The sequence below is a fragment of the Haliotis cracherodii genome, unplaced genomic scaffold, assembly GCF_022045235.1.
Source record: "Haliotis cracherodii isolate W230 unplaced genomic scaffold, xgHalCrac1.p SCAF_4, whole genome shotgun sequence".
NCBI lineage: Eukaryota > Metazoa > Mollusca > Gastropoda > Lepetellida > Haliotidae > Haliotis > Haliotis cracherodii.
In genome coordinates, this window is record NW_027266297.1 from 48,402,809 (window position 1) to 48,419,278 (window position 16,470).

At 37.3% G+C, this 16,470-nt stretch overlaps 1 protein-coding gene across 2 annotated transcripts in view; it reads left to right on the forward strand.

The window, feature by feature from the left end:
• Positions 1 to 16,470, forward strand: part of LOC139478586 (IQ motif and ankyrin repeat domain-containing protein 1-like) — a 325,873-nt gene that overhangs the window by 64,600 nt on the left and 244,803 nt on the right. For both annotated transcript variants that reach the window (XM_071261129.1, XM_071261130.1), the window contains exon 2: positions 14,535 to 14,743. In XM_071261129.1, coding sequence (XP_071117230.1) covers positions 14,535 to 14,743 — 209 coding nt within the window. The remainder of the gene's footprint in view (positions 1 to 14,534; positions 14,744 to 16,470) is intronic.

Consider the following 16,470-nt stretch of genomic DNA (forward strand, 5'->3'; position numbering starts at 1 on the left):
ATATAATATCTGCGTGTCGGGTTTACTCGTATCGTATCCTTCCACTAATTTATTAATAGCCTTAGAATACCTTTTCGCCGCCATCGATATACCCCCTCTTAATCCTTTCTCAATAAACAAGTGCATATCGTAATCTGTGAGTAGTTTTAGTTCTACGCCGGTCTTCTTCAACAATGCATCCCACGATAGTCCGGGACTGGAAAAGTACCATGCCGGGTCCAAGCTGTATTGTTTTAAACACGTCTTTCTAAATATCTCGAATATATCGGCGAGTAACAGTACATCGGTTTTTAAGCACAGATCGTGATAATCACCTAAATTCTTACAACCTAATTTATCCCAGACCGTCAGAGCGTGTTCATAATCGGCATCTGTTATTTTAGATTCTGTTCAGTTACTATAGAATGATTCGAGGGGTGGTAATTCAGTTTCTTCGAAACTAGACCAATCATCCATATATTCGTAAGGATATACACCTTTTCTCAGCAACAAATGATGAGTTATCTTATCGGTATACTTATTTGTTATCGCAAAGTCATCGGGATTGTTCGCATTAGCTAAATTGTCCAGGGAAGATAACAGAAACTGTACGGAGTCTATGAATCTAAGCCCATTACTTTGCTTTATTCTAGATTTCCCATCCTTGTCCCTATAATGTATAGGTTTAGTCAACGAGAACAATATGTATTTTTCCATATTGTTAGGAATGCACGTAAAACCGCCGTCGGTCTTTGAGATAGCTTGCATGATGAGATGTGAATCATATCCTCTAAGGTTGTGAAACACAACGGGGATGGGTATTGTTTTAGAAGTCATTTTTAGTTTCAAGTTACACTCGTTATAAGCGGCTCCCCGATAATTACCCGTGACGTGACAATGATCTCTTACGGAATCCCCATCCATGGGTTTATTACAAACGTGACAACTCGTTGACTTCTCGTGGGCCCTCCAATCATCTATCATCATACACATGGGTTTCTTACACGATAATTTTTCCCTGATTATTCTCTCTTCATTTTGTAAATATTCTAGGAACTTTCCCGCTGCATTGGGACCTCTGTAAATCACGGGCGGGTTTGTTTTCCCATCATACCTTACAACTATATATCCAAACCCACAAGGAATATGTTCTTGAGTTTTGTACGAAAAACTATTATCAGTATTGCTACGGTTGGTATTTTCTATGGGTTTGATAAGCGCTTCGAAGTCGGCGTAAATTACGTACGGTACTGGCATTTGATTAAAATAATGTTCAAATTATGGCATATCGATCCTGATAGCGGTCTGTCCAACACCTCTACAGTCTTCTTTATGCGCTTCTAATAGATCTTGTCTGCTGTACCCATGCAGGCATCTTTCGCAGAAATATTTCTTTCTAGCATGTTTTGTTTGATCGTATAGCACCCTGTTTAAACTCTTTATCCATGTATAATGATATTTTCCATCTTTTTTTATCAAAAATGAATTGATTCTGGGAATATGTTCCGGAGCGGAGCTTATCCTGTGTACAACAATTCCTTTAGAATGTCCAAAAACATTTATAGCTAAATTATTTTGCTTTTCCACCTTATCAATTTGTGATATTGGTGTAGGTTCGTCTATACCATCGAAGTTGAGTCCATCGTTTTGGGGATAGCTAGAAGGTCTATCCGGATGCTTGTCTACGGGGAACAATGCAGATCTTATCATCATTCTTAAACAATCATCGGATTTATTTCTTACGTTAATTATGGCTTTTTTCTTCTTATAATACGGGGGTAAATCTATATAAGATCCACCTTTGAAAGGCATATAATTCGCTATATCTAAATATAAACTATCGATTTTATCCACACCCCAACCCGAACCTCTATTAGTCCAGCGTTCTAAAGTTTCCTGTATCCTCTGAATTGATGTATCTAATGATGCGTCTATAGTATCGGATTCGGTTATAACTTCTTGATTGCTACGGAAATATGGTTCGGTATATTCGACGCTATCGTCTGCGTTACTTTTACTCAATGACATTTTAATCGTCCGCTGGTATTTTATACTATGTAAATCATCTAATTCCTCGTTAATTTTACTCGATATGATGGGCTTAATATCGTTAACATCCATGTTGGAATTAATATCCATCTTCCAACCTCTTAGATATTTACCAACGCCGGCGGATGTGGGTTCAAATATTAATTCTTGTTGTTTATTCTCATCATCATCATTATGTTGAATATCATCATTATCATCATTATTATTATCTAGTAAAGCGATCAATTCAGCTCTTCTCATTCGAGAATAACCTCTCAGCCCACTGTTTCTCGCTCGAACTTTGAGTTCTCTAACAGTCTGGGGTGGTCTGTTGTATTCCAAACCTAGTAAGGTAATCAATTCAGCTTTTCTCATACGAGAATATCCACGTATACCACGTTGCTTTGCCATAGCCTTCAACTCTCTGACAAAAACCATTGTGGTTGAATGGTATATGCAAAATGAGACAAATGTCTAATTGGTTGTTTTCATATATCTAAATACGTATTCTCCCCAACCTATTCCTCTCATTGATGTAATCTCTCTTCCTAGCATAAATAATCTGATTCCTGACCCTATCAGCACCGTGTTTCTTACATAAACAATAACGACCTTTGACCCCTATCCCGCATTCAGAACACGTATAGTTTATGTGTCCACGCTTGATGTAATAATTGTGTATACCGCAGTAAATTTCAACACAGCGGCGGTTACATAGAGTCGTCTTCCCAGTTATTCATGGTATATACATCTATCATATCATTTGTCTAAATGCAAATCACATCTACACTGGTGAGATATTGATTAGGCTTTATAGATCGCTCTAAACTAGGTCATTGCCACAGCTGTCACTGAGTAGCTATTGTATAGCTGAAAATCAATAGAGCAGATAACCCCATAATCACAAATGTGACCTCGCGGTTCTTTTGTTCCTCTGACAGTGTATAAAACTGACTCATTGTTGGTCTCGGTATTGGGTCGATTTTTTTCCCATAAACGAGGAAGTATTCGTGCATGGCAGATTCGACTTCCTTAAACGTTTGAATTGAATGTCCCTGTCTACGCAGTTCTTCATTAATAAAATCTAATCTCTCTATTCTCTGCCGTGCCCATTCTGACTGAGCTTTTTCGAGTTGTTCTAATGCTTTATTATGTCTTTTACACTCCTCTTCAACTTCTTTAGCGTTTGATTCCCTCATACTGGAAAATAAATAATTACTCCCTGAAAAAGCTAGAGCATTAACAACAGCTCCACCGACCATCATCGCAATTGATGCCATATAATATATTCAAATCTTTATATGAATATAAATATTCAAATGTTTAATTACTTCATTATGTCTTCCGGGATAAGTCCTTGTTTGATGAGCATATCCTTCGTTGCCATTGCTAATCCAATATCCAGAACCATCATACCTATATCAAATCCATTAAAATCTAGCTTGGGAGGTGTGGCTTTAGTAATCATTTTAGCCATACGGGCATAGCCAATGGCCAAGCCGGTGACCACTGCTGAATGATACGTCGCGTTTACCAACATTTTACAGTCTGTAACTGGAGTAGTCATGCTTCTTATAGCATTATATGAGGACTAACCTCTAATTGAACTAGTTGTTGCGGCGGGGGTGACGTTTTCTCTTCTCCGGTCTTATAAAAGAACCATACAGCCGCTATACCAGCAACTCCTACTAGTGCCCATGTTTTAATCGGATTTGAATTATTTATTAATTTTGCTTTGCGCGCCAGCCTTCCCTTTCTTCCTGCAGCTATTTTTAGGGGGTTCTTAGTAACTCTGGGTTTTAGTATTTTCTCATTCACTTGTGGTTCCTCATTCACATGTGGTTCCGTTTCCGCAGTCTGTTGCGTTTCCGCAATCTGTTGTGGTTGCGCGTTCACAATCTGTTGTGGTGTCACCTGTTGTGTCTCCATTATTAATTTGAACTTCGTTCTTTATATTATTTAGTGGGCATGTATGTTTGAATTGACAATACCTAGCCGTTATTAAAGCTGTGGTGAACGGAGCTAAGAACATTCCGAATCTATGATAAAACTCACAGCTCACTGAGCTTATAGCGTGTTCGATGAATGGGTCTTTCTCTAGAGATTCGCATAAATACATGCGATGTTCTGCCAGGATGGGGAGAAACGTACTAGCTACGACTGTGTATAGTTGTAATATAGAAGACCCTATCGTTTTAGTCATGGTACCTCCCAGTCTAGACTCGTAACGCGCGTACAGTTTTTTAATCTCTTCGTCGGTCATGTTATCAATTCTTTTGATGGTATAATTTTCTCCCAAATATCGGGAACATTTTCCACCGGCTACCAAAGTTGCGAGTCTTTCTCTATGTTTATCCAAAGATTTATCTACATCAGGCTCTTTGAGCATTTGTTCGATGAGTTCGTCGCATTCCATAATGTAATACCTAAGGAGATATTTAAGTCTAACATAATATAATATGGCATATCCAATACAACCCGTAATAATGAACTGTTGCGAAAGAATGAGGATTTCGAACCACATTTTATGTAATATTAACCGCTAATGTTCAATTTGCTATAATTTTGCTATATTTGCTACATTTTGCTATAATTTTGCTATAATTTTGCTACATTTTTGCTACATTTTGCTATAATTTGCTAAGCAATTGCATAAGCAGCTGGTTGATCGGTTTTTAATACGAGTTTACAGTGCTTCGTTGCCGCTAACAATTTTCTGACTTTATCTCGTTCAACCTTGGTATAAATGACATCATTTTCGCGTAAACATTCCTCGAATGAATCTCGATCTTTGCAATGAAACAGTCCTACCCATTTGGTCTGCTCTCTGAGATCTTTCAGGACAGAGTTGTATTTTTGAGTAAGTACCCAAACGCTATGTTGAGTATGCCTTCCGGAGAATGCTAAATAAGAAAGCATATCTTTCTTTTTTGTTAATTCTTTACTCGGGCTGCAGTCATCTATTACGAAAAGGGTTGATTCTCCTTTGTATTTTTCGTGACATACTCGGAGACAGTCTTGTAAACGATCGCCCGGATCGACTCTGTGTACCCTGTCGTCATTCATTACTCAATCTCTCGATAAGTATGTTTTATTAACGCTTATAGTCGGGCACAGAATAATAATATGATCGAAAACGTCCCGATAATGACTTTCTAAAATATCTAGAATAAAAGCTGTTTTTCCACAGCCCGTTTGCCCGCATATAATAGCGCAGTGTGGATCTTTAGGTAAAAGATTATCAATAGATTGCTTGCACGAATCTCCCATTCTGTATATTAAGTTGCGCATCCATAATCACGTACAAATATATGTTTAATTTACCAGCCGATTCCTGGAGCTTCGTTATCTGTATGGTGACACCCTCGCTAGCATTTTCTATTCTCCTCCCACTGCCGTGTAGTTGGTCATCGTCCGTTGTTCGCCTGTTGAGCCATAGCGCGTACTTCGTGGTGAGGTATTCACCCATCGATACACTTCCAAGAGACAGATCTTTCACGACCGCGTTAACTTCCGGAGAACGTTTTATAGAAGGAAGTTTTTTAATCTCATCCCACTGGTGATACGCTAGCATTCCTTGGCTATATAGTTGATTAGGAACGCCCTCGATAGTCAATTCTACTTTCGTAATCTTGGGATTGTAGAACTTCTCGGTATTTCTTTTAAACGCATCGGAGGGGTCCTCGAACAACATTAAAATACCCTTCAACGACCTCGTGGGGACGTTTAGATTGATATTCCACATCGTATCTTTTTTGTCCCTCGTGATCTTTCGGTGTCGCAGCACGCGGTCGTACAAAATGGCTAAACTTCCCGAATAATGGTTATGAATTTGTCTGGCTAATTCGGGATCTGTTATCATATCGTACTCCAGCGAGATATTGTCAATGGAATAGCTAGCATCTTCAGCAGCTCTGATTACTCTGCCGTAGTCATTAAAAGTGAGTTCGTATTCTAACCTATCGCCTAGGGATGCTTGATAAAAGGGCATGTGGGAATCTAGTAATTCAAAGTCTAGGGAAACATAGAATCGGTTACCTAATGCGTCAGCAACGGCCTGATCTTTTACGACAGTACCATCACCACTAGAAGCATCTACGCGCAGTCTCAATGTGTTCTTATTACAAATACCTTGGTACTGTAAGTTTTCCCGCTCTTTATCCGTTCTCCAGAGATCCATGTAACAATAGTATACATCGCTATCGTGGATACTCAAAACCTCATTACCGCTAATTTTAAAAGCGATTTTCTTAACAATAGCACGACCTATGTTCTGAACGGGCTCCCTGTTAACGTCCCTAATAATCGTAAATGCTAGTCGGACAGTTCCTGGAACTAATACATCGTGTGCGCCGAGATTAGGAAAGCGAACCAGAAGCGTTTGATTCTGATCGATGGTACTAGGGTTATTAGTTATAGTAACAGACTGACGAATTGCCTTGACCCCTAATGGATCTCGAAGTCTACGTTGTGGGTTTAACTTGCGTCCGTATTGCGAAGACATTGTTATATTGAAAACATGTACCCTATGTTTAATATAAAAATGACTGATTTTGATATTAATGACTTTGATCTAAGTACCTTTGATGACTTTGATAACCCAATCGAAGATACTGATGAAACCAACTTTGGTGGCACGAATCTTAACGATGAACTTTTACAATCAACCGTCAATGATTATTACGATGCCGTAAAAGAAGATAAAAATTATGTTAACCCAATAGGCCGTGACTATTCAAAGTTTACGATAGATAGTAAAGGAATATTGCGACTGCGTGGCGCTCCGGATATTGATCTTATGCATTCTCGTACTCGTAAGCCCCTAGCCTTGCCTACGATAGCTGCTAAACACGGCATCGGCACTGTTCGTGATGAATTAGGGTTTGTGGACTACTACCCACGACCAAAACTTTCCGCGAAGACTACTAAGGCTCTTCAGACTATGAGGAAAGAACTCAGTAAGACAGATGATTTGGAAGCAGCCTCGATGGTGGCCTCGGACGGACTCGGAGAAATCTTAGATACCTATTACGATAATTCCACGTTACAGGTACCACCATATTCAGAGTTCAGTATTAGGGAATTACGAGGTCTTGACAAGGCAATGCGAACAATGTGGGGAGAACTCATCAATAATACGGCCAAGCTATCCGAAATCGACAAGCATATAGCTTACGAGAAAACAAAACTCGAACAGGCGGGCGATGAGTTCAGTAGACGCCGCGTAGCTGAAAGATTGCGTAACCTAGAAGAGGAAAGATCGTCCCGCCTCGAAGCAGCTTCCAGTAATAGAAAGGCACTTCGTTCGCAAATCAGTCGAATTTGAGAAACTATCGATCAAGTCCTCAACGATGACACTACACTGGCCGATAAAATTAAAACATTGTTCAGAGAACAGGGAATAACAATTGCCAGTATTTTAACCGCATTGGGATTTATTATATCGACTTTGACTCTCGCGTTAACAGGTGGCACAGGTGGTAGCGGCAGATCACCGCCTAACGATAAAAACGGTTTAAGAGAGTGGATAAAAAAGCATTTAAAAGCATTAGGTTCAGCACTGGGAAAGCTAGCTGAGAAAGCCGCGGCTGCACTTCCCGGTATAATAGGGAGTGTTGTTTCCTGGCTATTGAATTTATTAGCTAAGACCACCAGTTGGCTTAGTCAAAACTTGTGGGGGTTGATCGTAGCAATTGCAGGGCTGTTGTACGTGTTCGCTAAGAACTATTTAACCACCAAATCATGAGTAAACCAACCGAGACTCCACCCCCTACAAGCGCTGTTTTTTCATCGATATGTTGTTGATTTTTAGCCGCAATATGCAGTGACACTTGTGCATCAGTAGATGTTTGTGCGTTATTAGATGGTGTTTGTGGCTTTACTATTCCCTTTTCGCCCGTGATCGTTTGCGTTATTAATTCGACGTTCATATCTGAATTTATACCTGGTTTTTGTTGATCGGTAGCGATAACAATTTTATTATTATAACCTGTCACTTGACCGATCTTAAGTTCCATATTACTCGGAGACATGTATAGTCCCAGTGCATAAACGTAGTCCACTTTGGATTGAGCGTACTGTAATGCATCTTGAAAACGCTTTATAGACGATGGTATGTCAACTGGTGAATTAATGGCGTCCTCCACGTTTGAGACAAACTGTTTTTGCGCATCGAGCGCCGTCCCAGAACCGATAATGGACGTTCGTGTTTGCGATTGTGCACCGAGAATTGCCCATACATAAGTTCTTATCGATTCATTAACTCTTTCAAATCCTGGATTAGTAAAATTATTTTCCGTTTTATCATTAAGAAATTCATTCCAAGCGTCTGCGGTATCATTCATTTGTATAAATTTTGTAACAATATAAATTAAACCACTCTTAAAACTCATAATATCCCCTCTCCAATCGTTACTATAAAGTTCCCAGCCTTTATACCAATCACCGGTTTTATGCCAATGATCATATATTCTTGCGTAAAGTTTGCTGGTACTATACAACTTACCAAAATTAACTGGAAGTTTATTAAGTACTTTATATACATAATCGCTTTCTTCTTTGACGGATTTATTTTCCTCTGTGTAAGGAACACCTAGACCATGGTTTGCTCCTTTAATGCGCCAATCTTTACTCGTAAAAACATTAAATTCCTGACAAATATGTTCATACGCGGACCTATCATAATTATTATTTGTGGAATTCCACGCTCGATCCTGCGGTAATGGAGCACTAATTTCTTTAAGTATACGTCTAATCTGATAGTACACGTGAAATGACATAACAGACTTATTCAGTTCAAATCCTGGAGCGTAAAGAGATACGCCACATCCCGTTGTGGCACACCATATGGCAAAGTTTAACTGATTCTGCCAAAATTGCATCTGATTGTGAAACCAATCGTGCACCATTTTATCGCTAGTTGCTGTGACTCTGTATTTTTCAAAGATATCGTGGAATTTAACGAAAAATTCAGCATCAGAGGCAGTTACTATAATCGATTGATTAGTAATGTATCTCGATTTCATATTTAAGTTATGATATAGTATCATTGTATATTTAATATGTATGTTACACTCCCGGGAATAACAAATGGCCAGTCTATTGAACTGCTTCATACAATCGATAACTCGGATGGACAACTCGAAGTAGCTCTATGTGATGTAACGTATTACCCACGGTGGACCAATATAAGTGCTGCTAGAGGTAATAATGAGATATTTAGAATAGATGACCAAAATAGAATTAATCGAATTATTACTATACCTGATGGGTATTACAGCGTAAGCTCACTCAATGATGAATTTTTTAAGTCTAATGATGAATTTTTTAATCCTATTGGAATAAGTCTCACACAAAATGAGGCGACTAAGACAGTGAAAATCTACAATGAAGGATCAAATATACTTATTGGTAGGAACTTAGCAATTACACTTGGATTGAATCGGGCAATAACATTACCACACGGCACAACAGTGATTGCAACAAATAACGTACCTGATTTAGTTCCCTATAAAGATTTGTTCATTCATCTTGATCAAATAAGCACGACGGATAATATTCAACTAGAAAGTCCTTCAACTCTGCTCAGAAGTGTTCCAGTGAAAGATGAAAAATATAATAGTGGTAGAACGGAATCTTTCTCGTTATTACAATATAAAAAATTGAAGCGTGGTATTATTTCAGACCTCAAAATTTCTGTATTAGATGTAAAACACCAACCTGTACATATAGGATACTTAAGTGTAACACTCCATATTATAAATAATGGTTGATTCCATATTTAAGTTATGATATAGTATCATTGTATATTTGATATGTATGTTACACTCCTGGGAATAACAAATGGTCAGTCTATTCAACTGCTTCGTACTATCGATAACTCGGATGGACAACTCGAAGTAGCACTATGCGATGTAACGTATTACCCGAGGTGGACCAATATAAATGCTACGAGGGGTTATAATAATGAGACAGAAATAAATGGTCAAAAATACATTATACCTGATGGGTATTACAGCGTATGCTCACTCAATGATGAATTTTTTAAGCCTAATGGAATTAGTCTCACACAAAATGAGTCAAATGGGTTACTGATTTTAAACGCTGGAAAAAAGGATGTAAAGCTTTACGAGAACTTAGCATACACACTTGGATGGGGAGGAGAAATAACATTACTCAAGACATCAGATCAGGGACTCAATTTACCCGATTTAGTTCCCTATAAAGGAGTTGTGCATCCATCTTGATGAAATCAGTACGACGGATAATATTCAACAAGAAAGTCCTTCAACTCTACTCAGAAGTGTTCCAGTGAAAGATGAAAAATACAATAGCGGTAGAACGGAATCTTTCTCCTCATTACAATATAAAAAATTAAAGCGTGGTATTATTTCAGACCTTAAAATTTCTGTATTAGACGTAAAACACCAACCTGTACATATAGGATACTTAAGTGTAACACTCCATATTATAAATAATGGTTGATTCATCAGGCCCTGGAACGATAAGACAATGTAATACAATTGCGCTTTCCGATCTCGGAGACACAGAAGGATTTGATAAACCCGGTACCAATGGTAAGTTATACGCTTTACACTTACACGATAATGTATACAAGCGGAAAGAAGTTACATTCACGGGTAATCTAGAGGATTTAAGCGATGTCGACGTTAGTAGACTCCTTAAAACCACTCCGTACACTATTATTTACAATAGTGAGAATAAATGGACTATGGTCGAAGCAAACATCAAGTGGCTGCTGAATATCGCCATTACCCCACCTTATGCGATGATGGGTAAGGGCCATAATTTAACTAAGATAATAAATAGTGGCATCGTACTCGCGGCCTATATCCCGTCAAAACGAAAAAGTGTGTTAGTCACTCCCCTGCCAGAAAAAACAGGTCATATGTTATATAGTCGTCCGGCAATCCAAAATTTTAGTTTAAATTTGGTTACAGAATTCGATGATATTAAAGTTAACTTGAGTGCAATACCTAATATTTCTACGCTTATTATTGAAGTCTTGTTCGGAGATGCACCGGTAGATGCCTTCGAAATATTACCAGGTCTATCGATTAAATGGCTCAAGAAACACGAGCGTCAACGTTGCAGTATTATTCATGTCAGAGCATCACCCGTTGCAACCCTCGAGGGGGTTCAAATTATTAAAAGTGACAGAATTTCTCTTTCTAAGATATTCTTACCGTATAATATACATTTGATAAGGTTGATGTATACTATCAAAACATTTAAGCAAGACCAATTAAAGACTATTATATATTCGTAATATACACTATGAGTTTATATCCAGCGCTCGATGAAGCAATTGAAAAGATGGAAACTGTTGACGGATTTCGATGACATCTAATAAGCAACATAAAACATCGAATAGAAAAGGATAGGGAGTTGAGACTTGGATTGTATAAAAAGTATCGCAGAGACGTGAATGCTCTGGACGGAGTTGACACTGCTCTTGTAGTAGCTGGCATGGGGCTCGGTGTAGCCGGTGTCGGTTTACTATCAACTATAATCGCCGCGCCTATCGTGCTCGGCATGGAAATAACCGCTGGAGTCTCGGGACTGGCAGGAATAGCGATAAAATTCATTTCTCGTAGGTTGCAAAAGAAAGCATTAAAACACGATAAGATTCGAATACTCGCCGAAGCAAAGTTGAACAGCATTGAGGATCATATTTCAACAGCAATGGCTGATTGTAAGATTTCCGAGGATGAGTTTCGTTTAGTGCTGTCGGAACTCACCAAATACAACGTAATGAAGCAGGAGATTTGATCAAAATCTCGTAAGACCAATGGTATTAGCGAAGACGAGAAAAAAAAGTTCATTGAACAAGGGAGGCAACAAGCGCGTCAATTATTCCGTGCCAAAACCAAAGAACTGGTTGGAGATTAAAAATAAATTGCTTACTATCTTTTGATCACATTTAGACAAATGCTTACATAAATATATATAATAATGGAAAAAACTATTAAATGGAGAGAATTACCATAAGGTTTTTATTATATCAGTGATGTCAAACCAACCAAATACGGTAATCAGTTGTTTCTTATCAATTTACAAGAAGAGTGTAGTTATAGAGTCTGGTCTCCTAGTAAAATGAACGAAGAACTTAATAAAAATGTTGAATATCGCTTTATCGATAAAAATAATGAAGAATATTTTTATTACCATTTAGGCTCATCTAAAGCAATGATTGGTCCCAGGTATTGGTGAGCTAGAGCCAATTTAACTTAATCTCATGACTATCGTTGAATCGCATAATCATTTTGGCATAAAAAATGCCATCTGTAGTAGCAGTATAGGTAATAAATCCAGCTCCAGTGGAAGTGGTCCAGAACCATCATTACCTATACTACTTGTCCTGCCCTACCGATAACCCCTGCCACTCACAAAATTCACATAAACCAGAGAATCAAGTAATGGACCAGACAGAAAATCCAGTGACACGATAAAGCATTCACTGCTTTTTGTGAAAACCAAAAACCGATATATTCATTTTGAATTACGTCTGCCGTGTACAAGTGCAGAAGTGTGTTTGGAACGCAGCATGGCTTCATTGCCACAATATTATTTTTATGCCCTGACTAAAGATATTTCTCGTTTACATCTCAGTCCTATTCATTTGTTGTTACTTTTGACTACCTTTTACAGTCTAGTCATACCACTGTACGAGGTTTGTGGTTTGAGTGATATCCTCTTATGAAGAATCATGTATGTAATTACAAATATAATCATATAGTACACTCCTTGGGTATTGAGAGCAATATAAATGTTTTGATATATGTCACATTATGAGGTTTAGTTACCTTTATGTAGTCTTTGAATGACATTCAAAAGTGATACACATAAAGAAGAGAATTTATGGATGTTGACTTCTTTGTTATGAGAAACACAACATTTTGGAGTAAATACTTACTCCTTCATCCGTTGAATTCATGCTGTAAAGCACAGAACATATATATGTACCTGTAAGAACAACAAAAGTAATAAGATAATAAAGGTGGAAACTAAGCAAGGGAAGCCAACAGTTAATTGGTGCTGATTTGTTAGCGGGTTTAAGGTCTATTTTGTTGACAGAGGGCTGATGTTCTTTGAGTATGGCATTGAGGGATCTGAGGGTTTCTCTAATGTATTGGTGGCCACATTTGCAGGGGATCTCGCATATACAATTATACATCCTCTGGGAAAGGGACTTAATTGTGCTGCTGGTGCCCCTGCCTTTGTCCATTGCTTATCACCTATCATCGCAAATTAACTGTTGACTTCCCTTGTGAAGTTTACACTTTTGTTATCGTATGACTTTTGTTCTTACAGGAAAATATATACGTTCTCTGCTTCATGGAGAAAATATATACTCCCAAACATTGTGTTCCTCATGATAAAGAAGTTGACGACCATAAATTCTTTTCCTTATATACATCTATGTATCTTGAGATTGAGTCTACAGTATAATCTGATTGTCCATTTTGAGGGGGAGCAGCTATTTTGATCTTGTTGTGCACATTGTTTGTTTGTTTCTTGTACCGGTATATTCTATAGGGCTTAACCAAGCATACCCAGAACCAGTATTGAAAGTTGTAGGTGCAATTGTAGCTTTTTTAATACTATTTATGTATTAATTTAGAACTTGACCTTCAAAGTGACATTGACCTTCAAATGTACCTTCTACGTGGTTTGAATAATCATTGATTTTAGGCAAACCTTCAATAATATCCTACATAGAAAAGGTATTTGCAAACGGTGATATGTATGTGTTGTATAAATCTGTTATTAATGAAATTAGCAATGGGAATATAAAAATTGCACATTTACAAAATGGGGGTGGGGAAACCAATTTTTGAAAAGATTATAGAAGCTATGTGGAATATGAACACTGCTGTCTCATCATAAGATGTGTCAGATCATTTTGTGATATCAAATGGCTTGGTTGATAATACTAATAATTCATAACCGCTCATTTTCCAATAATGGAAAATGAAAATAAAGCAAAATTTACCATATTTTGGCTTATTTTTACTAATATCTCAATTTGTGAGAAGCTATAATTAAAAAAATAATAATAATTCATGTCTTCAATGTGTTAACTATCACATAAATGATAAAAATAAAGACTCAGTGTATGTACTATCTTTTAAGGGGACTTTATTTGATTTTCTCTATTTGTACAAAATAAAAGTGCATTTTGACCCCAAAACAGTATCTGCCACCAAAACATTTGACCACGACCATAATTTTCTAGTTCATTGGATACAAAAACATCAGGAAAATCTAAGTTTGCCTTGTTTTACTTAGGGGAGGGGTATGTCAGCAGGGTCTGGCAACTACTCTACTACTTATCATTAAAGCCTAGTATATCCCTTTATGACAGGTTACTATGTAGATTCAGGAATTTGTTTTCCCATATGTTAGAAGGTATCAAATATAACAAAAACACACAACAAAAATTATGTTATTTTCGGACATATGCCTGAGAGTAATGTATATCAATGATAATGTTTTCTACATAGGAAAAAAGACAGTCACCTCAACAGGAAAAGGGAAAACTGAAGTGAAAGCAGAGCAAGCAAAGCCGAAGAAGAAAATCTGGACCAAAGATGATGCTGCTGCTAGAACAATCCAAACATCATATAGAAGATTTCAAGCAAAGATCTTTCTGGAAAGAAAGAAAAAGGAAAAACAAGAATATGATGAACTGATGAATAAACTGGAGAAAGAGGTAACATACAAAACACATAAATTGGTGAAGAATGTTTAACTGCATGTGAGATAAGATTCCTACAAAAACATGCCCTCTATATATACATCCTCTCATTTACTTTATAGGACCAGAAAAAATATTCTGTAGAAAGGGATCGGCTTATCCACGAGAAACACTTTCATAATAGTATTTTTCAGATCAAGATCTGTCCGAAACATCGCCTGAATGATGGTCCAATAGTTTACAAATTCCTTAAAGTTTGAAAGTTACGACAACTACAGCCATTATTGTTATAAATGATCAAATAAGTTATTATTATACACCAATGTTGTCTTTATTAAATAAGTTTATGCATGTTACTATTTCAGATCATAAGTTTTCAAATGTTCAAGGTTTATGGTTCTTCATAAACTCCACGATCGTTACATATAACAGTATAATCCACAGAAATATGTGGTCAACTGTTTCCTGTGAACACTGTTTATAAAGCAACATGATACACAAGGAAATGTTCACTGATAATAACAGGGCCGATTTGTATTGTCATTTTTTAACACAAACACTTTCAAGTTGTTGGTGCTTAGCGGTTGTGTTAGGAGTAATGGCTAAAATTCCTTTGTTTTCGAGAGGTTAGCTTAAAGCTCTGCACGCTAATGTCGAACCCATTCGATAGAGTTGTCACTTCCCGTGCATCTGATGTCAAATCAATTTGACAGGCGAATAGCATAACAACACCCTAAAATAAAACTCACCATATCTATTCACCAAGAAGGCTCTGCGTAACATTTAAATTACGTATGACATGCATAAATGCTCAGCTTGCTCAATATCAAAACTTTCAGTAATTTATCTACCTCAAAAAGAAAATATCGCAAGTTAAAAAAGTTTTGGCCAAACTTCTCAGCACACAACTACCAGAAACGGCCATGCAAACTGCCTTCAATAACACAATTTAGGTAAGTTCAAGAAGATTTACAAATTTTATGTTCGTTTTGGTCTTAACTTTGGTATAATTGAAAACATCGGGATATTTTTATATAGTACAGTGTAGTTTTCCATCAGGAATAAATGTGCAAAATATTTCTTCAATTGGCCCTTGTTTAATGAGGCACCGACTGTTTGAAATCACCCACCCTCTTCAGAGGGCCTCATGCTAAAATTAATCTAGCAGGGAGGGGTAAGAAGTGTGAAAATAATTCAGCAGGCTAAAGGTTAATAAACTGGAGAAGCCTGTGAGTAAGTGATAGTCATTCAATGTGTTCATAGTTTATTTAATTCAACTAGATTAACATACAATAGTTGCGGCAATATTTGTTGTTAAATTATTCTCCGCAACAATGATAATATTTTCTTCTGTTTCATATTTTACTAGTCTACACATCTAGATAAACATATGTCATGGTTAACTTTTAGTGAGAAAATATGCTGAAACATTAAAAACCTTGTCCATTTGCGAAGTTTTCCTTTGTTTACATCACGTGCTGTCATCGAAGCCACATGGAGTGTGAGAGTTATGCTCACTTTGATGAATAAATATATTTTGTCGTGTACCTCATAGTCGCACAGTTTTAGTAGCATATCTATATAATTATGCAAAACAATATGTAAAGCCCCCGACTGTTCTGATTTTAGCGTTTGTTTTAAAACGAGAGAAAAGTCTGGTCATGTGACAGGCTATGCAAATTAGTCCGTGGCAGTGGTGTTATGCGAAGTTATGTTACTTCTAAAACGACGATTAATTAAAA